Here is a 24,420-nt window from a genome sequence, read left to right on the forward strand (position 1 = left end):
CAAAGTTCATTTATTTCACTAATGCAACTTAAAAGGTGAAACTAATATATGAGATAGACTCATTACATGCAAAGCAAGATAATTCAAGCCGTGATTTGTCATAATTGTGATGATTATGGCTTACAGCTCATGAAAACCCCAAGAACCCCAAATTCACAACCTCAAAAAAGTAGATTATTACATGCAATCAATAAAACAAGGATTGTACATAGAACAATATCGGACCTCTGAAAAGTACAAGCATGCATATGTACTCAGTACTTGGTTTGGGCCCTTTTTGCAGCACTTACTGCAATTACTTTTGCACGATATTCTAATTATTCGAGTTTCACCTGTAAGTCTTAACTGTTTCTCATTTGGAACCAAATCCCTCTGTCCCATTTCTTCCTCAGTTGTCCCTCTTTTTGGTCTGGTGTAAAGATATTTATAGAAAGGTTCTATTTATCAATGTAAAGTCTATTCTGAGCTAAAACCTTTATCTTATTTCTTAAAGGGTTTCTAAACCCTCACGTTTTTTGCATATATCTACTGCAAGCAAGCAGTAGATATATGCAAAAAGTAAAAAAAAAAAAGCTTTAAAAGTGGTTTAAACTTACCTGTGTCTTCCCCGTGTGCTCCCGTCCGAAAATCTGAACATTCTCGGGCGGCCGCAAAGCATCTTGGGGCGGGCGCATGCGCAGTTCGGATTTTCGGCCAGGAGACAAGGAGAGACACAAGGTAAGTCTATAGACGGCGTGCACCCGCATGCAGACACCGTGGGACAGGAAGTGCCAGCAAGGACAGAGGAGTCAGCGCTGGATCGGAGACACGCAGCAGCGCTGGAGAGAAGGCTGAAAACGACAGGAAAGAAGAAGATCGGATTAAGAAACATCATTTAAGGTAAGTGCTTTAATTAACATTGGGGGGAGGGAAAAAAAATGTTTGGCTTTAATGTCATTTTAAGTATCTTGTTTGCTATTTCAAGAAGCCAATATAAAGGAAAAGTAATGGTGCAAAAAAATAATTGCCCAATACTGTCTCTACTCGGGTGTATTCTGTACCTCAATGTAACAATCATTGTGCCGCCTACTGCTCGCTCTATGTTCGTTACTGTTTTCTCTTGTACAATTCTGGACTGACCTTTTGTACTGCAAACTTCAATAAAGTTAGGAGAATACCTGCTTTAGAAGCTCTGGATACACCTGAATGTTTCCATGTAAACCATACTGATCCTACAGAGCATGAGACACTTTGGGAATCCATGACTGTATGATACTCTGGGACTGGACAAAGCTTCATATTGATATTTTTCTGCATTAAAAATGTTCCACTGTTATTGAGGAATTGGAGATAGAACATTTTTTTAGCACGGTGTTGTAATTTTGTGTCTCCTTTGCTCACATAGTTACATAATTAGCCAGCTTGAAAAGAGACGCAAGTCCATCGAATTCATACACAGTATGACTATGACCAATGCTTCTGGCTGAGCCTGGTGGAGGGTAGAAGTTTGGTCGGGTTGCGTTTTTCCAGTCAACCACTGTATTTTTTCCTGACACTGATTGGATTCAACCGTGCTCCCCTTTTCCTCCTCATCTGGCATAAAGGTGAATGTTTATATAAAGATCTTTTGTATGTGCCAGCCAGCATCTGCTGCTTTTAGGGGATAGCTTTATGAATATGGACTCTAACCATAATTAAGGGCCTATTCACGCTACTATGCAATGAACTGCAATGCCCAGTTTAATGCATTGTGGTGTATTGCGGTATACTGTGTTAGGCAGCTAGTTCAAACTACATAAGCCGCACCTTAACACACAATAAAATAGGTGCAGCATGCATTGTTGTGTAGCACACGCGCATTATGAAGGTGCGTTAAGGTGCCATTAACAGTGAATGGCACCAGAGTGCACCAACACACTGACATCCCAACTTTCTGAGATGAGAGAGACATCTTGAATTTAGGCAATCTACCCACTCCTAAAATGCCCCCAGTTAAGCAGAACATTAGGAATTTATATCCAAAAAATGATTGGTTAGACCTAGAATTGTCTTTTTTTCATCAATACTTTTCTTTTATTCTGGCTTTTCAAATTGACGAACAAGATAATTAGGAGATATGATAAAGGTTTTTAATGCAGAACAACACAATTGGTAGTTAAATAGAACCTTTTCATAGACACCTGTGCATCAGACCAAAAAGGGGGATAGCTGAGGAGGAAAGAGGGACAGAGGCATTAGGAAATGAGGGACAATTGGGCGGTGTGCCAACATTCGTAATGCAGACATTCCAACTCTCCCGGACGCTTCGGGAGTCTCCCGCTATTGGATAGCGGCTCCCGGCCGCCTGGGAGAGAAACATTTTCTCCCAGAAAGGTTTACTCTACTCGATCTAGCAGAGTAAACCTTTCTCCATCAGGTCCTCTTATAGTGATCGACAGCAGCAGAGGGCGGGCGCAATAGCCAGCTTGCTATTGGATATTGCGAATTGAAATAGCCAATAGCAATCTAGCTATGCATTTATGCTGTTTTGTTTTTTTTGTATTCTGACAGCAGCTGTCAGAATACAAAAAAAAACAGCAGATAGCAGCTATTGCTTCCCGTGCTATCTGCCATCATTTCAGGGGAGGGCACCTCCCTAAAATTGCTTTTTTTCAGGTTGGGATCGCTGTGTAATATGTGCGTCACCGCAATGCGATGTGTGTGAATGGGCCCTTACTAGCTCCTTGCAGATTGCAGCGTTATGATAGTTGCAGGTAATCTCAGCCACCGTCAACTACAGTACCGTTCAGGCAGTTTAGGCCCTTAAAGGTCAGGCCTACAACAGGATAAGACGACCCTAAACCGGACTGTCCACTCACAGGCCACGGGTGTTGATGGTACCCTGGCTGTAGTCAAAAACAGGGAAGTTCACATTCCATTATGCAAAGTAACATTGTTAGCTTTCCCTTATTGTGTCACTTGGTCTGTTCCCTCAACTGTTGCCTTTTGAATGGCTCATTATTTAGTTAGTGTTTAAACAAATAACTCAAGTGAATGTCTTTACGCCCGGCTGTTTTGTTCCCTCAGCACAGCACTCTTTTGGTATAAAGAGATCTATCAAGATTACAGATATAATGTTGGTTTAGATTTGATTACTGTTCGGTAATGGATGTTTATGCTTGGGTTGCAGATTACATTTAGCAACGAGTCGTCATTCAGACTTAAACTATAAGAGGATTATAAAGATAGTCACAGGGCTAATGGCAGAAAAGAAATAGGCGGAGGGACTACATGACAGGGTGGACATAGGATCAGGAAGGAGGGGTCAAGGTCAAGGTTTTTCTTCAAAATAGAGGGGGCACTTACCTGATTGGCCGAGTGATAGGTGGTCTAGGAGGGGCTTCACAGGGGGATGAGAGGGCAAGGAATTCTTCGTGGTCAGTTGGGAATTAGCACACGGCAAGGAACTTAGACTTCACCTTTGCTCCCAGACTGCTGCAATCCCTGTACAAAAAATGGCAGATTTAGAGACCTTGCTGTCCCAGCTGAAAACCGCTGCTGCTGACAAAGGTGCAGACTGTCTTCAGCACCAAATTTCTCACATCCTGCAGAGAGTTCATCCTCCCCCTGCAGGTGGGCCCCCACGTGCGAGGAGGTCCTGGCCTCCTGCACGCTTTTCCCCGAGGCCATTTCCAATTCTGGGGCTTAGCGGCGCATTAGAAGCCCCTCCAGGACCACCGCCCAAAAGATGGTGACGTTAGGGTAACGGAGCCTTCATGGACCTCCAGCCATATGTGTCTGTCCATGCATATATATATATATATATTTGTATAGAGGTGCGTCCGTGTGTGCATGGACACACACATAATTTAGTTAATTGTTGATTACATGAATCTAATGTTTACGGTTATTTGTTTACGTTTTTACATTTTGTAATGGAGGGCTGCTACAGCCATTTATACCAAAAAATGGTGTGGTCTGTTATTTGGGGATGGTAGTTAATGAGGGGAGGTGGCGTAGCAGGGTTTTGTGCAAGAAGGAACCTATGGCTTGCCCTAGTCATGCTGCACACAAGATGAAAATAGCTCACAGTGCATATGATGGAGTGTATTTCATTGCTTGATGGATACACTTCTACTACTCTAACCTGCCGATACCTGTAACATAAAGGGATGCTGTCATTGTTTGATTGTATTTTAGATATGTGTGTGAAAGAACAATTAGCATTAACGTGGTAGCCAAGCAAATAGCATTGTCTGGAGGGGTCAACAATGACAGCCCCTATGTTTATCTCATAACAGGTTTACTTTAAAGGTAGTGGTATGCGTTTGTTCTATATAGTTTGAAGGGATTATCTTTATGTATACAATCCTATCCATATCTTTTCATGTTTTAAGAAACTTTTTTTCTACCTATTGTGTCTTGATAGCCCTATACACGAGGGCTGCCATATTCACAGACATTTTGTGAATGGAGAATAGTATAAAGGGGCAGATGATGTGATCGGAGCGCTGTATAGCTCAGGTCACATCAGTCTCTCTTTAGTGCTCAGAAGCTTGTCGATATGTTATGTGTGAGACGGCATGCTGCATGGTAAGATTTTTATACTTTGCAGCCGCGCTCCGCTCATCCGCCCTGCGCACATAACACTCAGCTTTTTAATGATCATTTACACAGCCAGTGCAGTATGTAAATTATCATTCTGCACGGAGTGTGGCTTTAAGATTGCAGTAGAGCACAGGCAGTGAGGAGAATACTAGATTTCTGGCAGGATTAAAGAGACAAGCATGGGCAAATGTGCATTTATTGGTGAGATGTACTGTACAGGTGAAACTCGAATAATTAGAATATCGTGCAAAGTTCATTTATTTCACTAATGCAACTTAAAAGGTGAAACTAATATATGAGATAGACTCATTACATGCAAAGCAAGATAATTCAAGCCGTGATTTGTCATAATTGTGATGATTATGGCTTACAGCTCATGAAAACCCCAAGAACCCCAAATCCACAACCTCAAAAAAGTAGATTATTACATGCAATCAATAAAACAAGGATTGTACATAGAACAATATCGGACCTCTGAAAAGTACAAGCATGCATATGTACTCAGTACTTGGTTTGGGCCCCTTTTGCAGCACTTACTGCAATTACTTTTGCACGATATTCTAATTATTCGAGTTTCACCTGTATATGTGGTTTCTTGCCCAGGCATACACTTAATAAGCAATTTAGCAGTCTGTTTAGGTGGAATTACCTTTTATAAAATCACACTAGAAGCTTTACCTGCCAGCTAATGAAAAGATCCTAAACAATTGAATGTGAGCCGATAAAATAATGATGTATTTGTCTCAGCACTTATGCGTGTCAAGGTTACAAACAGTCAAAATATATGGCAAGGTCAGCACTCCAAGAAGTCCAATGGTTATGGTTAACAAGGCCATTCCTGGAAGTACATTTGTTAAAGCTCCTTGAGATGAAATATTATGATTACATTGCTTCATTTTGAGAAGTTCTTTAAATAGAAGTTTATTGGAAGTAAAGTAGCTCAAATGTAATGTGCCTCCTATAGCTATGTCGACCGGCTTTGGGCTTGTGTCAATGGCATCAGATTGAAATAATTTTCAGACGTTCCCAAGACCATTCGGAATTCATTCACTGTTGCGTTTGACCTGCAGTTGACCTACTTCTGATCTGCAAATGACCTGCTTCAGGTGGGTTGTGCATTCCCATTGACTTGTACGGAAATGCAAAAATCTTCTGACGCAATCAGAGCAAATCAACGCAGATCCTAAACTTGGATTGGGTGGTCTATGATTGGCTGCTCTTGTATGACAAAGCTGTACGACAAATATAATAAGATTCAGGTGCTAATATTATTATTTTTATTAAGTGCAATCAGTTTGATGCGGGCTTCTGGTGTCCGCATGGATAAGTGGTCTCACAGTGATATTAAAGTCAATACGTTTTTAATCTATTTCAAATGCTGACCAAGTTACTTGCAATGGACGCTGCTCCTTGATGTTTTAGTTGTTAGTTTCCTGCAGAATCAGCTGGTCCCCTGAGCACTGGTCCTGATATCCTGTTTTAGAGCCTGTTCACACCGGGGCGGTTCGGCCGCGCGGATCCATTGACATGAACAATCCCATACATTGCTACGGGGACCGTTCATGCGACCGTGTGGCTCAGCACGATCCGAACCGCCCACTGTCCGAACTGCTCCCTGCGCTATTTTTGCTGCGCCGATCGGTGCGGTTTCCATAGAGCTTTCAATGGAACCGCGCTGATTATCACGGTTTGGGGCGTTTTAAACTGCGTTTCAGCGCTAAAACGCAATAAAAAAAACTCCCAAAACCTCCCTTTTGAAACCAGCATGGTCCTCAACCGCCTTGGTGTGAACGGGCTCTAACATAGCTGCGAACGTGCAGAATCCACCGGATTATGGCGCTCGCACTATTTCGGGGGTTTCGTACCGTGCGGCCCCCCGCATTGGTGTGAACGATGTACATTGAAGTGCATTTAATTCCCTGTTTAGAGCGGCTCCGTTTCCGTACAGCCGAATACGCGCGGACAGCCGCTCAAGTGTGAAGGGAGCCTGACCCTATTTTTCCGTGCTGATCAGCACTGTTTCCATATAGATTCTAATGGAGCCGCGCCGATCAGTGCGGTTTGGGGCGTTTTTTATTGTTTTTCAGTGCTGAAACGCAATTATTAAGGCTCAAAACCGCCATTTTTAAATGCGTGGAAACCGCGCTGATCCCCAACCGCCCCTGGTGTGAACGGGGCCTTGGACTAAGCCTTTAATACCCAACTTCAGCCAAAGCTATTCATTAGCATTGGATAGCGTAGGGGAGAGTCTGGATCCCCGCACTTCACGACCCTTTGATATTGCTCTGCTAGAAGCAGGTGTTTTAGTAGCAGTTTGTGTCCATATTAGGGAGATTCCTTGCCACTTCCTGTTCCCCCGATGAGGCGTTACCAACCAGGAAGTAAGGAGAAAACCCCCTCCCCTGCTGTTGTAACCTATAAGTCAACAAATGGCTGACACAAGCATTTTTTTTTACATGCAGCTGCGGGGTGGGGATGCCCAGCCCACAGCTGATTGGGTGGGAAACCCGTGTAACCTCAGGTTCGGATCGGGTTTGGTCTGAATATCTGAGATCATCTCTAGTTTAAAGTGTATCAGAGATCTCGGCGTGGTCATGGTAGTGGGATGGGAGGGCTTTAAAGGCAGCTGAACATGGCTGACATCCTCACCATCAACCACACAATGCAGAATATCTGATACATAGGAAGCAATGAAGAATTGATCCGTCTGTCACATGATCATCATACGAAGAAACATTCATTGTTCTGATTATCTTTATTAGTTATAACGTTTCAGGTTCTGAGTGTTGCTGAGGAACACCAACAAGAAGAACTCAATGAATGAATCAAACATGGCTCCTCATGGTGTGAAGAATCTGATTTTCTGGAGTCACATGTGTTGTGTTTTGCTGGCTTTGACTCGTCGTTACGTCTTAATTCCCCCAAAGCCCAAATGACACGGCTGGTTTTCAATCCCACCCGAACTGCTCCCTGCACTATTTTTGCCGTGCTGATCAGTGCGGCTTCCATACAGCTTTCTATAGTACTGCGCTGATCAGCACGGTTCTGTGCGTTTTTAATTGCGTTTCAGTGCTGAAACGCAATTCAAAACTCCCAAAACCTCCCTTTTTAAATCCGCAATGGCCCTGGTGTGAATGGGCTCTAAGGGGCATATGGAACCACCCTTGTGGATGCTACTAAGTTGTGTGTGTCTCCACAAACACACAGGCACAGCAAGACAATCTATTCCCCTCCCCCTTACTTCAAGCTAGTAGATAAACAGTTGGAGACTGCTCTGCCCCTTGTGATCTTGTACTGGACAGGAAGTTCAGGGAAGCTGAGCTGAGAGAGTTAGAGTCAGCTGTTTGGAAACATGATGACTGTACGTGCTTGGACAGAAATGTAAAGAAATACTTTGCTGGGCGATGTATATTTGTTTGATCTGGAATCATTATTGAAGAAAAGTTTGAGACTTTAATACCACTTTAAGTCAACAGCATGTTCATACTTCTCTGTGACTGTATCCATCCATTTTATTGCTGGCCGTCTTCTTTTCCCTTCATTTTTTTTTCAAGCATTGTTCTCTTTTGCAGTGAAATGGTTCTTCTCATAATATCTCCAAAGATAATACCAGTTGCATTTGTTTTTCCTTTCATAACAGAATTATGCTGTGATCTTACTCACGGCCATACATGATAAAACCCAATTACTCCCCTCCAGCTATAGAATCCCTTTTAATTCTGGGTAGAGACAATGCCTTGCTTTGGACATATGTCATTACTGGCTACACCAGAAATTAGGCTTATTATCCTTCCCCGGGGTAAAGTAACACAATACAGCTGCAAAATATTCTCGCAAATGCCTGCCAGGCCTGGAATGTTTTTATTGCCGTCATTATGTGGAATTAAAAATACCGCAAAATGTTTTTTATTGTTGAGAGAAAAAAAAATGACTTGGCCACAATATTATTTCTGAAGCGTCCATCTGCCGGACTTGGGATGTAGCTGAAAACAAGTTTATTAACATAATGTCAGGACATTACGCTCTGCTGAGCAATGAATTGGAGAAGACAGTTAACAGCTGGATAGGTGTAACAGGGGCACTTAATAGAACCGCGCTGATGAAATCGGTGATGTGGAACTAATTTGGTTGAGCAGAACAGATAGGACTTTGTTGCCATCTTTTATGCTGCCCATTCACTGCCCACTGTTTTGTGCAGTGTGACACCCTGGAGATTAGATTGTAATAATTAAAAGTAAACAAATGATAATGAACATTGTGCATGAGGAAGATTTGTCCTATTGAGCGAAATAACCAGAATGCAGGAAAATGTCAGAGCTTAACCACTTAAAGTGTAGTTCCACTTTTGCAGCCACAAATTGAGTACCCCCCCACTGTATGTTTGTTATGTGTTCCCATTCACACAACATATCTAGAAATACATTTTAAAAAATATATTTAGAATATATTACCTTTTAGATTTCTCTATTTAGCAGGCCTTTACATGCTCCCATCTCAGGGCCCGTCCGATCCCAGTTCGCAATCCGGGACGTGCGAACTGGGATCGCGCGGTCGTGCACAATTGCAGACAGCGATTGCTGTGCAGCCCCATTGATTTCTGTGGGGCACATCTGCTCAGCAATTACAGAAAAAAAGGTACATGTAACCTTTTTTTTTTTTGTGCGATACACGACGCGCTGCTGTTTTAGCCATGATTGCAAGGGCGGAATTGCGGCGGGACATCAAGTGAGCCGCCCGGCGCAACTGAGGTGCCATTAGAAAATAATGGCACCCACAGCGTGATCGTTGGTGATGGGAGACTCTGTGACCGCAAGGCAATCCGCGTAGTATCGTGCACTATTGCCGGGCGGTCACGGATCGCCCAAGTGTGAACCTGGCCTAATAGAAAGGCTTATGAAAGACTGAGTCTGTCCTCATTAGCATGCAATGCTCCTCCTCCATTAACTAATGTCCTCCTGTGACCCAAAACTCTGCAAGTAGTGGGCTATTGCCCGTTACATGCTGACAGTGCAGAACTACTTATAAGTTGCAGGATGCACGGGCAAATTGCTGGCCAATAGTGTGCTGGGGTGAACTTCTTTCTTGCTGGGATCACCAATAGCAGCCAGTAATAGAAACAAGAAGAAGGCGGATGGAGAAGCACAGCCTATGAGGGCCCCCTGACTGCTAGGGACCCGATCATTGTTTAAATTTAATTGGCTTCAGCTTCAGTTTTTTTGGTTCCTGCTAATGTGTCTGCCTACAGATCGGTAATGAGGGGCACTGGTCTGGGGGCGGAATTAAGAAATACATTCTCCACTCACTATTTAAGCTGGCCATACACTGGTCGTTTATTTCTTCTTCAGCCCCATGGGCTACCCCTGGCGGGCTATTGCATTCTGACAGCTGGTGCCCATGGAATAGGCTAGTAACTTCAAATACAAAGCCTTGGGATTGACAGGTAATAAATACATATAGAAGTCCAGCCTGCTCACAATATTGTCAATGTGAAGTATTGATTATACTTTACAATAACAGGCCAGTGAGAGTCAGGAAGGTATAGCGTGCCCTTGTGAGAAGTTCTACCCCGGGAGGGTACTTGCTCGCAGTTCTAGCTGCTCCAAAGTCATTGGAAGATGAAACAATGATTATGTTTTGTTCTTGAACAAACATCCAGCTACTTGTATATATCCAGCAATGAAACTGCGGGGAACATACAGTGTGCGGGATTATTTTATTATGTGACTTTGACATGCTCAGTACATAATAGCAATGATGGGTAAAGTCTTTGATTTTGGTGCTGAAACAAAACTCCCCAAAGCACAGCCATTATCCTGTGTACATATCCGCAAAATGATCACATAATCGCCGCATAATCGCTATATCTTATCCTACTGGTTTTATTAGACATCTGTATGTCAGCTCCACTTAAAGCTATTTCAGTTTTCCATGGTTACTGACAATCTGAATCACATAATCAACAGTATCAGGCAGCAGCAGTCAGGTAAAAAAGTACTGTCACATCCAATTGGGAGTTGCAGCATTAGTTGCATATTAAAGTGTAGCTAAATCCAAAAGCAAAAATGTAATAAATGGCAGCTTACCAGTCCTTAGATGTGGTGACCAGTGTGGCCTTAGATGTGGTGACTGATGTGGCCTTAGATGTGGTGACCGATGTGGCCTTAGATGTGGTGACCGATGGGGCCTTAGATGTGGTGACTGCATTAGTTTTCTTTTTTTTAGTCTTTTTTCCTTTATTTGAACCTGTTATTTTTCAACTTCCTTTAACAGGCCAAGCTGTTCAGCACAAGTGGCAGATAGAGGGTCGGGGCAAACCATTTATCACGGACAGGGGGGCTTACAATGGTCAGCTTTTAGTTATCTATGTAAAACCTTTATCCCAAAAGGAAAAAAAAATGTTGATGCAACTGCTTAAAAATGATTAGCTGGAGTGCAGCTTTAATTTGTTAGTCAAGTCCATCGAATTCCTCTAGTAGTCCATCTAACACTACCTTCTCTACAGGGCGTCAGTGCTGCTGTCCAAGGGTGACTCCATTGCTCCTCCATAGAGTGGAGCCACCCTAGGACAGGAAGTGTGTTATTGGCCGGGGGGAAATAAAGGGAAAAAAATCTAAACGATAAAACAAATGCAGCCACCACATTTAAGCACTTGTAAACTGTAGCTTATATTACATTTTTGGGTTTAGATACTGTATACTTAAAGGTTACATTTTAGGAATGGGCTTGTTGTAATAGAATGCTAATAGTATCTTGTTAAAGTGTATCCATATACCAAACTTTTCTTTTTTTATGGAAAGGTTAGACTATCTATCTCTCTTACCTCATGTGACTAAACAGTGAAAAAGCAGCAGCATACTTAGGTCATCTCTCTGCTCTCCTCCCCTGTAAGTGTGACCCTGCTCAGTCTAAGTGGTCCTGTGCAGGATTACATGTTATATACAGTATCTGCCAGGAATTTCGCTTTAAAAAGCAATCTGTTGTCTACAAGGCCTCAACGTGCTCAAATTACAATGAACTAAAATGTTGTATTTCTGTTTCAGAACATTGTCGCAGTGGGAGCTGGTTTCTGCGATGGCCTTGGGTTTGGAGATAACACAAAGGCTGCTGTTATCCGGCTTGGACTGATGGAGATGATCGCCTTTGCCAAGCTTTTTTGTGCCCCTCCTGTAACCTCTGCCACCTTCTTAGAAAGCTGCGGTGTTGCTGATCTCATCACTACATGTTATGGCGGCAGGAACAGAAAAGTTGGTGAAGCCTTTGCACGCACTGGAAAGGTAGGAATATTTGGGGCTCTTCTTTCACCATTGTCTTACCATAGATTTATGTTTCACATCAGCCTTTCCCAACCAGGGTGCCTTCTGGCTTCCCCAGGGGTGCCTCGAAATGTTCACACAGTACCTTTCCATGGTACAGGCGAGCTTCAGGAGGGAACACTGATGTGAAAGGGGGGCTTTAATGTAAAGGGGAGGGGCTCCTGATATGAAAGGGGGAACTCTGATGTGAAGGGAGGGCTTTTGATGTGAATGGGGCTCCTGGTATGAAAGAAGGGACGCTAATCTGATAATCTGAAAGTAGGGGGCTCCTAATGTAAAGGGAAGCACCTGATGTACAGGGAAACTCCGATGTGAAAGGATGGGGCTCCTAATGTCAAAGGGAACTCTGATGTGAAAGGGGGGATTCTGATGGGGGGGTGCCCTAATGTGAAGGGGAATTCTGATGTGAAAAGAGGTGGCTGATAAGGTAAAGGGAATCTCTAATGTGAAAGGGAGGATTCTGATGTCAAAGGGGGATTTGATGTGAAGGGGAGCTGATGGGGGACCCACATTTTTTTCATGGGTCCTATCTCAGATAGGGGTCTGGTATGGATTTTAAAGGGGGATGAAAGATCGTGCTGTGCTGTGACTGACAAAAAGGTTGAAAAATGCTGTTCTACATTACAAAGGACAAAGGAGAAATAAATAGCAGAACTGATTTGCATAACAAAAGCTGACTAACTCCATCATCATAGAAATAAAGAGAGTTTGAATTACTCACCGGGTAACAAAACCACCGACACGCACTAACACATAGCAATCAATATGAGAAGAGATTTAATTTGTCAGATTTCATTAACCAGCAGTAAAATGAATGTTATGGTTACTATAGTAAAGGGCCCTTTGTTGCTTTTACCACCATCATATTAAATAAAGAACCCCTGTAGGGTGAGTCCTTTAATCCCGGGGCCTGTATGGAAGTGAGTCATAAACAAAGTGCAACAAAAGTGCTGCAAAATATACACTGACATGTTTGCTATTCATTTTTTGAAACCATTTATACAATAGCAATGGAATCGAACAGGTCACAAGACGCTACAACACTCTGTATGAGCTATCTGCACTCTGTTTTTTATTTGTGCTATTTTGTTTCAGTTGAATAATGTTATAGACTAGGGATGCACGGATACTGATGCTAGTATCGGTGCCGAGTATTTGGGCGAATACTCGTACTCACCCAAATGCCTGGCCCGATACTTCCGGTATCAGGAAGCCGGCTCCATGCTCCCTCGTCATGATTGACCGGCTTCCCGGCCAATAAAGAAGCCGGGCAGCTGGCCAATCAGAACGCTGGGCGCCGTGTAATGATGCGGCGCCCGGCTTTCTGATTGGCCGGGAAGCCGGCTTCATGCTCCCTCGTCACCTCATCTCGAGGGAGCATGGAGCCGGCTTCCTGGCCAATCAAGAAGCCGGGCACCGCATCATTACACAGCGCCCGGCTTCCTGATTGGCCAGAAAACCGGCTCTATGCTTTCTCGTCACTGCTAATCGGGAAGCCGGGTGGCAAGTCTTTACACGCCGCCTTGGCTTCCCGGCTAATCAGGAAGCCAGGCGGCGAGTATTTACCCGCCGCCTGGCTTCCTTAATTGGACTTCTGGTATCGGTATTCAGCATCGGCGAGTACCGGAAAAAAATATCGGTACTCTATACCGAAATACCGGTATCAGTGCATCCCTATTATAGACTATGCTTTATTGCGATATCAACGCATACAGGTCACACAGCAATACTACTATAGCGCCAGTCAAATGGCAGTTGCCTAGATTTCAGCACTTTATAGTTGCACGCACAATGAAAGAGCATTCCTGATTGGTTGTTATGGATTACTGTTCTATGCATTAATAATAAACTTGTTAATGATTGAATAGTCTGAGACAAAAGTTCTTATTCAGCAAGGCAATGCAAATATCACAGTAAAATGACTGATGACAAACAATCAGGCTTTACTGCCAATTTGCATATTTTTGATTTGCTTGAATATTCGCAAGCAGATTTGATTGACAGAGAATCCTACAGTTCAGCCAATTGTGATCCCTGAAACTCTCTACAGTGAAAACCTTCATGTACGTGTGTGTGTGTGTGTATATGTATGTGTATATAACTTAAAGTATAGCATTTGGCTAATGGGGAATCATTAGCACAGGGTACCTTTTAGCATATAATTCCTGATTAGAAGCAACAGAGTTTCCAAGTGCTGCATGACCAATAAATGTGCTGGGATAGTAATGTGCCATAACGCAGTGCACATCACTATACAAAATATTGCTGTGTACAATAGTGCACCATATTGCAAGGCATCAGTCTGACCCTCAGTACTATATGATTCACAGCTGACTTGCACTGTGTGAGGGATGAGATTGCCCAACTCTGGGTCCGCTTTAGTTGATTTAATATTTGATTGGTTGTATTGGGTTGCTGCCCTTTGTACAGCCCCTGTCCTCTGGTATTGGGTTACAATTTTGTAATCTGGTCCCTTGATTAGGCTGTATGTTGCTTTTTATTACAACATACACTCTGTAATGCTGTTAGTTGGCATCCGCAGACAGTTCTTTGGATAGTTGTGAAATCATGATTCCAGATAAAGAGATGAAAGTTTCAAGTTTCTCTTCACCTTTCCTATTTTTATCTGGGTTTGATGGCTGCATTTTGCAGTGGCAGGTCCAGTGCCTATACTTCACAGCGCAGCATAGCAATGTGCATTTTCTGAAAGTACATCTCTGAATTGGTGCTGACACTGTCCTTCCTTCTGGAGGGTAACTACTTTTGTTCCCCAAGGTCCCTGTGTGTGTTGTAAAGTAGCCACCACGCCAAACTGGCTCCTGTGATGGACTACAATCTCAATACAAATTAGTAAACTAAACTTGAGATTGTAGTCCATCACAGGAGCCAGTTTGGCGTGGTGGCTACTTTACAACACACACAGGGACCTTGGGGAACAAAAGTAGTTACCCTCCAGAAGGAAGGACAGTGTCAGCACTAATTCAGAGATGATTTGAGGATCTACAGCCGAGTGATACACAAATAAGGTACATTTTTTTAATAGTTGGGGTATTTGAATGCATTTTTAAGATTTAACAATCCTGTTTGGTGTCACTCTAATTTGTTCTTGGTTTTTAGTGGCACTTTAAGGGACCTGTCAAGCTGTCAAAGAGGAAATATATCAGAATGAGTGTCCATTGCAAGCAGCTTATTGCTGTCCTTCTCTTATACTGTCCTGGGAGATGAAAGGGAAAAATCATAATGGGTATTAGGGACAGCATTGAGTGCCTTCCCTTGAATTGATAAATGAGGCCTATGCACATTGTTAAAAATGAGTATTAAGCTCAGAGATGGAACCGATCCTTCTATATTAATGTATCAAAAACGAGAGAAAAAAGAAGAAGGCTGAAGAAGGAATGGAAACTTGGAATGACATTCATCTTGTAAAAGCAGCTTCAGCGTTTTGCCTTTTCTGTCTTCATTAAATTGAAATATTTCATCATCTGTCACATGTTGTTGTACTGACAGTCACTAAATAATGACATTTGTATTGCAGTCCATAGAGCAGCTAGAGAAAGAGATGCTGAATGGACAGAAACTGCAGGGACCACAAACCTCGGCCGAGCTCAATCACATCCTCAAGAGCAAAAACATGGTGCAGAAGTGAGTAACCTGCTGTTATAGAGGGATTCATCCTGACTTTGTTTACTGAAAATGTATTTGCTTTAGTTCTTTTTTCTGGTCACGTTAAAGCAGAACTGTCATTTCCTAGTAAACTTGCTGCTGTGAAGGAGGTGGGTCGGAAAGGTAGGGGATGAAGATGTAGCGTATTTTAGAAGTGTTGTGTTTGAAGGGCAACTATGAAGGTTTTGGTCTGTTTCCTTTTATTTTATTTTAAGTTTACAAACTGTTTATTTTATATAATTGGATATAACTCGTCCGAACTGAAGAAGTGGCTTGATTAAGCTACAAAACATATTTATCATAACAGAACAAATCCAATTCAATGCGACTAATAGGGATGAGCCCAAGTTTGGACCAAACCCGGTCTGAACTGGAGCTCCTCCAAACAAGAAAGTGACATGGGCATTTCCACCCAATCATGTGCATGTAAAAGGGCAGGATGCTTGCGCTGACATCATTTACCAATTATGGCCATGTAGCCATATAAGGTCAATGATGTCACTGCATCCCGCTTATTTGACGTCAAGCTGCGGGCGGGAACGATTGGGTAGCATGGAAAGAGCTTCCTTCCCTGTTCAGGAGGAGAACCTTCAGGATTCAGAGGAGCTTAGGTTCGGTCCAGACCTGAGCTCATCAGAATTGAATAACTACTACTAGATATAATTGCTTCATTGTTTTTTTTTTAGCATGTAAAAAAATGTTTTGATTTTAAAGTAAGACAAACATTAACAAATACTGGCATGTAAAAGACTTCAACAACCATTATGCATGTTTGAATCTCTACTAACAACAATCAGTTACAAGACGAAATTCAAGTAGTAGTACAGACCAGTATGAAAAGGTTATGACATTGAAAAGCTGATGTACATCCTTGAGATATTACTTCAAAGTATAAGAAAATACAGTGATGTGGAGAGCAAACTATATAGCTAAGAAGGTATTCGCAGGAAACGAGAAAGGATTTTAGGTGAGGTACTCGGATGGGATATAGGTATAATGGGGTTTATCTTTATTTTACAATTAAACATTTCATATTTTTAGATTGTAGACTCTCATTGCCAGGGTCCTCCTAATCCTCTTGGATAAAATTGTGTTGTAATGGTACGGTCTCCCTTTATTTTGTAAAGCGCTGCGCAAACTGTTGGCGCCATATAAATCCTGTATAATATTAAAGGAGAACTATGAGGTGAGTGCTTTTCACTCACCCTCATAGTTCTAGCCGACCTGTGACAAGGTGAGCTGTAGTTCGCGGTATACTGAGCTTTGGGTGATGGGAGGACGCTAGTTTGTGTCCACCCGTTACCCTAAGGAGAACTATGGGGAGAAGCCCTAACCCCATAGTTCTCCTCTAATCATAATAATGACACAAGGTGCTTCTATGAGGCTTAGGTCCTAGGCTTCTATGACACTTGTATATCATTCTGGGCTTTCTAATAAGAAACCCCAGGACTGACAGGCTTAGGCTTAGGTCCTAGGCTTCTATGCCACTTGTATACCATAATGTCCTTTCTAATAAGAAAGCAGAGAACTGATGGGCTTAGGTGCTGGACTTCTAAAACCCTTATATACCATTATGCACTTTCTAATAAGAACTAGAACCAGGACTAACAGACTTGGGTCCTAGGTTCTATGACACTTGTATACCATTCTGGGCTTTCTAAAAGGAACCCCTCAGAACTGACAGGCTTTGGCTTAGGTCATAGACTACTGGGACACATGTATATCATTCTGGGCTTTCTAAGAAGAAACCCCAGGGTTGGCAGATGTTAGCTTAGTTCAAAGGGCTTCTATGACACTTGTAAACCATTGTGGGTTTTCTAACACGAAAGCCCACGGTACTTGCTGACTGCACCTCGAGATGGAATATCCTGTTCAGTGAGTAGAGAAGGAGATGTGTCCCTCTGCTGAGTCAATCAGCTGTGCTTGTATAATCTGATATGCTACTATTCAGGTCTGGTCACAGTAGAGGCTATTTACAGCATAGCAGTAAATTGGGTTTAAGTCTTAACTTTAACTTGGAATAACATCCAAGAGTGTTGTTCATCACCTGAACTCCATACAGCGTTGTGACCTTGACCAAGTTGGTGGTGCTCGTAGTGTTAACACAGATGGCGCCATGTGGAACTCCAATGGCGGTCAGATAGTCACACACAATTTATCATTGATCCTGTTTCGTTTTATGGAATAAACATCACCATTTGTCATATATAGCCAATGCTTCTGGGCCACGCAAAGATCTTTCCAAATCATCACCCTGAGGATGAGATCCTGTGTGGCCCCGAAATGTTGGCTATGCCTCAGTGGCAGGGCCCTCCTTACCATCTTGTCTTGAATTGTATTGTAATTGCAATGTCATCCTTATATTGTAAAGCCCTGAGCAAACTGTTGGCGCTATATAAATCCTGTATAATAATAATAATATATGACAAATGGTGATGTTTATTCAATAAAATAAAACCGGATTAATTATACATTGTGTGTGTATGCTGGTGACTGTCTCATCTTCATTGGAATAGCAGCCTCACACTTCCCACCTGCTGACTGAAAGCGGTAAATCTGAAATATGAATATGAAATTTCTCCTATTTTGCTAATAAGTCCTGAGCAAATAACTCAATGGTCCTCCTGAGCATAACAAAACATTCCAAACTGACCTCTTCATTGATCAAACAATAAACTGAAATCTAGATGCTATGGGTTAATGCGGGTTTCACATAATGGTTGCCCTTAAGACTGCCCTATTGAATAAGCCTGAATGTGTATCTTTCATTGAAAATCTGTAAAAGTACATCTATAAAAAGTCAGCTAAAGATCAGCTGCTTATTGTATTATTAATAACTGTTGAATGTGCAGACTTTCAGAAATAAAACACACACAATGGAAAGTAAAACCAGCAGCTGTCAGTCACAATCTTCCCCATGGTTACCACATCAATAACTGGCACAGCGGGCTCTTGTTTTCCTCTCGGGGATGCGGAGAGCTCCGCTGGCTGCTACTAAATTTGGTGGCAGCGGGGAGCAGGATTCATGTCTTCCACAGACAATTCCCGAGGTTGTAGTGGGTGTTAATTTGCTGCTGGGATTCTATCGGTGTGACTGTATGTGTATCTGTGCTAGTTATACACAGTAGACTGTTCCCATCATTGAAAGTCTCCTTACCAATGTAGACTTATTAATACGACTCCCTCTAAATAGGATATCTGACAATGTCATGCTTACTTCAAAGCTGACATATAACAGCGCTCTCCCAGGGCAGTACCCCTGCCGCTGTTACAAGGGTCTCTTTGAACATCAAGTTTATCCAGCAAGGAAACATGGGAGTTCTGAAAGAGATGGACTAACTGGGGTTCTCCATCAGGTTTAACCTACGTATCAAGGATCTTGCTGCTACTTACTTATGTTCTACAGTCCCAGCATGTCCTATCCTGTTATAACATCAGCATTGTAATAGGAATACATACTAGAGTTATTTTTCATAATGCAATCAAAGCTTACTTGAAAAAAAATCCCTTTTATGTAGTGGGTTCTGCCTTCCGTCTGCCCATCACTTTCACCAACTTCCTGGATTCCCAGTGTGCTTTGTATCTCTTTCCCTGCTGCTTGATGTGATGTCATCTCCATTTCTCAAGATTACTTATCACATCATGTATTGCTTCCAGCAAGCAATGATAATATTATACAGACAGGCTCTGTGAGGGTCTGACACAGGAAAGTGCATATTCACAGGGCTGAGTGAAATTGTCTCAGTTCATTGAGGAAGTACATCCTATGGACATCTTCAATAAGTAAGGTGACAAACCTCTGGATTAATATGGTTACTATGAATGGGATAGGAATCTATATAGAAATACATGTTTCATTTTAGTTTTAGTTACTACATATTCCTATTTATTTTTTGACCATCGATAACCTTTAGCTAAATAGGAAATGTTTCATAGAGGTTAGTTTATATAACCTACTGTCAGAAACTTGTACAGGATTTACTACTCTGTTTCTTTCCTCCCATGCCACATATGCTATATGGCCAAACATTTGTGGACTTCTATGGGCAGAAGTATGTAAACACCTTCAAATGATTGAGTCCAGATGTTACCAGTGAAGGGTACTGGTAATCTACAGCATACAAAGACATTTTTGTCAATTGTGCTCTTCCAACCGTGTAGCATCAGTTTGAAGGCCATTTTCTGTTCTAGCATGACTGTACCCTTGTGCACAAAGCCAGTTCCATGAAGACATGGATTGATGAGTTTGGTGTGGGGGAACCCAAGTGGCCTGCACAGAATCCTGACTTTAAGCCTATTAAATACCTTTGGGATAATGGGATAAGTTAGGATGTCCACTGGGACATGGCCTGGGACTGCGATGTCCAACATCAGTACATGACCTCACAAATGCTCTTTTGGCTAAATGGTCTTTACAGACATACCCCACAATCTTGTGGAAAGCTTTTCCAGAAGAGTGGAGGATGGTATTGCTGCAAAAGAGAGGGGGCACAGTTTCATATTTATCCCCAATGTTTTGAAATGGAATCTCCAACACATAGGTGTGATGGTCAAGTATACACAAACTTTTGGCCATAAATTATATGTGGTGCACGCTGGCCACACGCTGATAGATTTCTTCTGTTCAGTCTGTGGGCTGGACAAAGGAAATCTAACAGGGTTATTCACAAAAGGGTGAAGAGTTTGGAGAAGGCAGGAGAAATGAACAATCTAGGACAACATAGCTGATTTGGAAACATTCTCCAATTCAGCTCACTTTCCAGTTCAGCTATGTTGTCCTAGATTGTTCACTTCTCCTGCCTTTAACAAAGTAAAAACAGTGAAGCGCCACGGACTGTCAATCCTTAGTGGGAAATCCTCTTAGGCATACTGCAGGATGCTGCCCCAAAGAAGCTGGGAAAGCTGAGAATCTAGGAAATAAGCACAAGAGGGGCGCCTTTCCTGGTGCAGATCAATTTTATTTTAGTAAACATGAGTAAAAAAACGAATAATACTCACAAACATGAGTGTCACGCAGCCATGGGATAAGAGCTGACAGGCAGTAAGATGTCCACTAGGCGATACCAGTGTGTAGTGACGTTAACGCGTGTCCGGGGCACGCCCCCTTCATCAGAACATTCTCTTGTGCTTATTTCCTAACTTCTCCTGCCTTCTCCAAACTCTTCACCCTTCAGTGAATAGCCCTGTAAGAGATTCCTCCATCTATGTTAAACAACATGAATGGACAAATCACCCCTGCCGGGCCCGCAGCTCTCAGAATACCCCAACAGTTGCTGCAGCTGATTGGATGCCGTCACTGATCAGCCCACACTGTTCCACCTGGTTCCTTCGACAAAAGTCGCTTAAGTGACATTAAACCCTCAGATTTTTTAACATAAAACAATACTGTAATGTGCGCCTTACTGTAATCCATGGTTGTTCCCTTTCTCTTTGCTGCTCTTCCTTTTAAATCTGTATCTGTTCTCATGCTGGGCAGAACTTCTGTTTTGCAGCAGACTGCCTTGTCTCTGGAATGGATACATGGTGTCTGTGTATAAGTTTGTATAGGTTCACAACCTGAGCCAGCACTACAGGAAGAGGCATTCAGCTGAAAAGGGAAGTTCTCCCCAAGCATGAGAAGACATGAGGATTTAAAAGGAAGAGCAGCAAAGAGAAGGGAAACAACCATGGATTACAGTAAGGCACACATTACAGAATCTCTTTCCCTGCTGCTTGATGTGATGTCATCTCCATTTCTCAAGATTACTTATCACATCATGTATTGCTTCCAGCAAGCAATGATAATATTATACAGACAGGCTCTGTGAGGGTCTGACACAGGAAAGTGCATATTCACAGGGCTGAGTGAAATTGTCTCAGTTCATTGAGGAAGTACATCCTATGGACATCTTCAATAAGTAAGGTGACAAACCTCTGGATTAATATGGTTACTATGAATGGGATAGGAATCTATATAGAAATACATGTTTCATTTTAGTTTTAGTTACTACATATTCCTATTTATTTTTTGACCATCGATAACCTTTAGCTAAATAGGAAATGTTTCATAGAGGTTAGTTTATATAACCTACTGTCAGAAACTTGTACAGGATTTACTACTCTGTTTCTTTCCTCCCATGCCACATATGCTATATGGCCAAACATTTGTGGACTTCTATGGGCAGAAGTATGTAAACACCTTCAAATGATTGAGTCCAGATGTTACCAGTGAAGGGTACTGGTAATCTACAGCATACAAAGACATTTTTGTCAATTGTGCTCTTCCAACCGTGTAGCATCAGTTTGAAGGCCATTTTCTGTTCTAGCATGACTGTACCCTTGTGCACAAAGCCAGTTCCATGAAGACATGGATTGATGAGTTTGGTGTGGGGGAACCCAAGTGGCCTGCACAGAATCCTGACTTTAAGCCTATTAAATACCTTTGGGATAATGGGATAAGTTAGGATGTCCACTGGGACATGGCCTGGGACTGCGATGTCCAACATCAGTACATGACCTCACAAATGCTCTTTTGGCTAAATGGTCTTTACAGACATACCCCACAATCTTGTGGAAAGCTTTTCCAGAAGAGTGGAGGATGGTATTGCTGCAAAAGAGAGGGGGCACAGTTTCATATTTATCCCCAATGTTTTGAAATGGAATCTCCAACACATAGGTGTGATGGTCAAGTATACACAAACTTTTGGCCATAAATTATATGTGGTGCACGCTGGCCACACGCTGATAGATTTCTTCTGTTCAGTCTGTGGGCTGGACAAAGGAAATCTAACAGGGTTATTCACAAAAGGGTGAAGAGTTTGGAGAAGGCAGGAGAAATGAACAATCTAGGACAACATAGCTGATTTGGAAACATTCTCCAATTCAGCTCACTTTCCAGTTCAGCTATGTTGTCCTAGATTGTTCACTTCTCCTGCCTTTAACAAAGTAAAAACAGTGAAGCGCCACGGACTGTCAATCCTTAGTGGGAAATCCTCTTAGGCATACTGCAGGATGCTGCCCCAAAGAAGCTGGGAAAGCTGAGAATCTAGGAAATAAGCACAAGAGGGGCGCCTTTCCTGGTGCAGATCAATTTTATTTTAGTAAACATGAGTAAAAAAACGAATAATACTCACAAACATGAGTGTCACGCAGCCATGGGATAAGAGCTGACAGGCAGTAAGATGTCCACTAGGCGATACCAGTGTGTAGTGACGTTAACGCGTGTCCGGGGCACGCCCCCTTCATCAGAACATTCTCTTGTGCTTATTTCCTAACTTCTCCTGCCTTCTCCAAACTCTTCACCCTTCAGTGAATAGCCCTGTAAGAGATTCCTCCATCTATGTTAAACAACATGAATGGACAAATCACCCCTGCCGGGCCCGCAGCTCTCAGAATACCCCAACAGTTGCTGCAGCTGATTGGATGCCGTCACTGATCAGCCCACACTGTTCCACCTGGTTCCTTCGACAAAAGTCGCTTAAGTGACATTAAACCCTCAGATTTTTTAACATAAAACAATACTGTAATGTGCGCCTTACTGTAATCCATGGTTGTTCCCTTTCTCTTTGCTGCTCTTCCTTTTAAATCTGTATCTGTTCTCATGCTGGGCAGAACTTCTGTTTTGCAGCAGACTGCCTTGTCTCTGGAATGGATACATGGTGTCTGTGTATAAGTTTGTATAGGTTCACAACCTGAGCCAGCACTACAGGAAGAGGCATTCAGCTGAAAAGGGAAGTTCTCCCCAAGCATGAGAAGACATGAGGATTTAAAAGGAAGAGCAGCAAAGAGAAGGGAAACAACCATGGATTACAGTAAGGCACACATTACAGCATTGGTTTATGTTAAAAAATCTGAGGTTTTAATGTCACTTTAAATTAATTGACTGACTTTTGTTGGGCCAAGTGGTGCCGACGGGGTCACACCCTGCTTGAATTTATGTCAGGTCAGTATTTTGAGTATTGTATGGACATTTTATGGGGAGCTCATCCTTCTTATCTGCAGTTACAGTGCAGGCTGCAGACAAGCTGAATGAAAACAGAGCACTGTTTACACAAGGGGTGTGCAAACTACGGCCTGCCAGCTGATGTCGAACTACAAATCCCATGAGGCATTGCAAGATTCTCACAGCCACAGGCATGACTGCCTTTGATGGGATTGGGATTTGTAGTTTCACTACAGCTGGAGGACCAGAGTTTGCCCTTATAGGTATAGAACAGACAGAACTGAGTTTACAATTGCAAAGCTACCTGGTACTGCGGCTTTTATTAAAATAGATAATGGTTCCAAAGGTACAATTGTCGTGTGAAACCTGTATTGTTGTCTGTCGGCTCCTTAGACCTGAATATCCAGTATTAATGACCAGTCCTATGCTTGTGCTGACAATACTCTTCGTCTTTTGCAGATTTCCTCTCTTCACTGCTGTATATCAGATCTGCTATGAAGGAAAACCTGTGACAGAGTTCATCACATGCCTCCAGAATCACCCTGAGCACATGTAAGCTAGGCCAGTGACCTCTGACCTTCAACCTCTACACCTCCTGTGCCTTTCAGCAAGCAAAAAGAAGAAACTCAAGTTGTTGGAAGTATGTTTGGATACACGTGTCTGTAGGTGGCTACACATTGTATACCGACACGAGAACATACTCTCCGACTGTAATGATCCGATTGGCTGGATTTATAGAGATTAGTTGTATTTGGCGCTCATACCCAGAGATTGCCGGGTGGAACTGTTTCTTATCTGGGGGTGATTTGGATATTTTAAAGTATTTTCCTCAAGGGAATTTTTTTAACTTGTTTTTAAAAATATATATACAACATCCATGGTTCCCATTTAGTTTTCTGGTCATTCCAATTAACCAGATGTAAAACCCCATTAAAATTCTAACATCCTATTGACATT

General features: G+C 42.4%; 1 protein-coding gene across 1 annotated transcript in view; it reads left to right on the top strand.

Moving 5' to 3' along the window:
* Positions 1-24,074, top strand: part of GPD1 (glycerol-3-phosphate dehydrogenase 1) — a 57,688-nt gene extending 33,614 nt beyond the window's left edge. Inside the window, exons 6-8 of the mRNA XM_018560148.1 lie at positions 11,607-11,840; positions 15,415-15,521; positions 23,923-24,074. Coding sequence (XP_018415650.1) covers positions 11,607-11,840; positions 15,415-15,521; positions 23,923-24,019 — 438 coding nt within the window. The 3' untranslated portion in view covers positions 24,020-24,074. The remainder of the gene's footprint in view (positions 1-11,606; positions 11,841-15,414; positions 15,522-23,922) is intronic.
* Positions 24,075-24,420: the final 346 nt, after the last annotated feature.

Source organism: Nanorana parkeri, unplaced genomic scaffold (genome assembly GCF_000935625.1).
Source record: "Nanorana parkeri isolate BGI_ZX_2015 unplaced genomic scaffold, ASM93562v1 scaffold434, whole genome shotgun sequence".
Taxonomy (NCBI): Eukaryota; Metazoa; Chordata; class Amphibia; order Anura; family Dicroglossidae; genus Nanorana; species Nanorana parkeri.